This window comes from Orycteropus afer, unplaced genomic scaffold, assembly GCF_000298275.1.
Source record: "Orycteropus afer afer isolate SDZICR_OR568_19922 unplaced genomic scaffold, OryAfe1.0 scaffold00420, whole genome shotgun sequence".
In the NCBI taxonomy this organism is placed as follows: Eukaryota; Metazoa; Chordata; class Mammalia; order Tubulidentata; family Orycteropodidae; genus Orycteropus; species Orycteropus afer.
The window spans coordinates 1,156,273-1,157,931 of NW_006922007.1; the positions used below are offsets into that span (position 1 = coordinate 1,156,273).

The following is a 1,659-nucleotide window of genomic DNA, read 5'->3' on the forward strand; positions in this document are numbered from 1 at the left end:
ATTTTGGTCAATGACATGAGACAAAGTATATGTGAACTGCTGTATGAAAAGTGAATTTACTCTGTAAATCTTCACCCAAATCAAAATAAAATTAAAAAAAAAAAAAACTGCCACTGAATGTGCTACAAATTTGGGTCCTTCAGTTTACTGTGGAACAATGCTAAGGTACCTATGCTCAAGAGACTGACTTAATCAACCTCTTCAATAGTGGGTCCAGAGGAGGCACCACAAGATGGCAGGGCTCCACCACCAGGGAAGCCCCCAGGCATTCCTCCAGGCATGCCTCCAGCACTTTGGTACAGCTTGGTGATGATGGGGTTGCAGACTTTCTCCAGCTCTTTCTGCTGATGTTCAAATTCCTCCTCCTCTGCCATCTGGTTCTTCTCAAGCCAGTTGATAATTTCATTACGCTTGTCAAGAATCTTCTGTTTGTCGTTGTCATTGATCTTGCCTTGAAGTTTTTCATCTTCAGCTGTTGCTTTCATGTTAAAGGCATAGGATTCAAGCAAATTTTGACAACACACCTTATCCCTCTGTTTCTCATCTTCAGCTCTGTACTTCTCAGCTTCCTGGACCATCCACTCAATGTCTTCTTTACTCAAGCGACCCTTGTCATTAGTGATTGTGATCTTATTCCCTTTTCCAGTACTCTTATTCACAGCAGAAACATTAAGGATCCTATTGGCATCAATATCAAAAGTGACTTCAATCTGGGGGACACCACAGGGTGCAGGAGGCATGCCAGTGAGTTCAAACTTGCTAAGCCAGTTGCTATCCTTGGTCATGGCACATTCACCTTCATAAACCTGCATGAGTACATCAGGTTGGTTGTCAGAGTAGGTTGTGAAGGTCTGTGTCTGCTTTGTAGGAATAGTAATATTGTGCTTAATAAGGACAGTCATGACTCCACCAGCAGTTACAATACCAAGGGAAAGAGGAGTGACATCCAAGAGCAGCAAATCTTGAACATTTTCAGATTTGTCTCCAGATAAGATAGCTGCCTGGATAGCTGCACCATAAGCAACAGCCTCGTCGGGGTTGATGCTCTAGTTCAAGTCTATTCCATTGAAGAAATCCTGAAGAAGTTTCTGAATCTTGGGAATATGGGTAGACCCACCCACCAGGACAATGTTGTGGATCTGAGAGTTGTTTAGCTTTGCATCCCTGAGGGCTTTCTCCACAGGGTCCACAGTGCCATGGAACAGGTCAGCATTCAATTCTTCAAATCGGGCATGGGTAATAGAGGTATAGAAGTCGATTCCTTCATACAAAGAATCAGTCTCAATACTGGCCTGGGTGCTAGAAGAGAGAGTGTGCTTTGCAGTTCACAAGCAGCGTGGAGGCGACAGACAGCCAGCCCTTTTGTTCTCACTGATGTCCTTCTTATGTTTGTGCTTGAACTCAGCAATAAAATGGTTGACCATTCTATTGCCAAAGTCTTCGCCACCTAAGTGGGTGTCTCCAGCTGTAGATTTGATCTCAAAGATTCCATCTTCAATAGTGAGGATTGACACATCAAAAGTGCCACTTCCTCCAGAAGAAGTAGATGGTGCCCGGCTACCACTGTCATCCACTTGGAAGGGATGTAGGAGATCCTGGATAGAGAGGGAGAACAATGTGCAACAAAACTCAAAATCATTTGGAGGGAAAAAAAAAAAA

At 43.6% G+C, this 1,659-nt stretch overlaps 1 protein-coding gene across 1 annotated transcript in view; it reads right to left on the bottom strand.

The window, feature by feature from the left end:
- Positions 1 to 188: 188 nt before the first annotated feature.
- The window catches only part of LOC103208255 (heat shock cognate 71 kDa protein-like), a 26,030-nt gene continuing 24,559 nt past the window's right edge, over positions 189 to 1,659 (bottom strand). Inside the window, 2 exon segments of the mRNA XM_042782710.1 lie at positions 189 to 1,324; positions 1,327 to 1,394. Coding sequence (XP_042638644.1) covers positions 189 to 1,324; positions 1,327 to 1,394 — 1,204 coding nt within the window.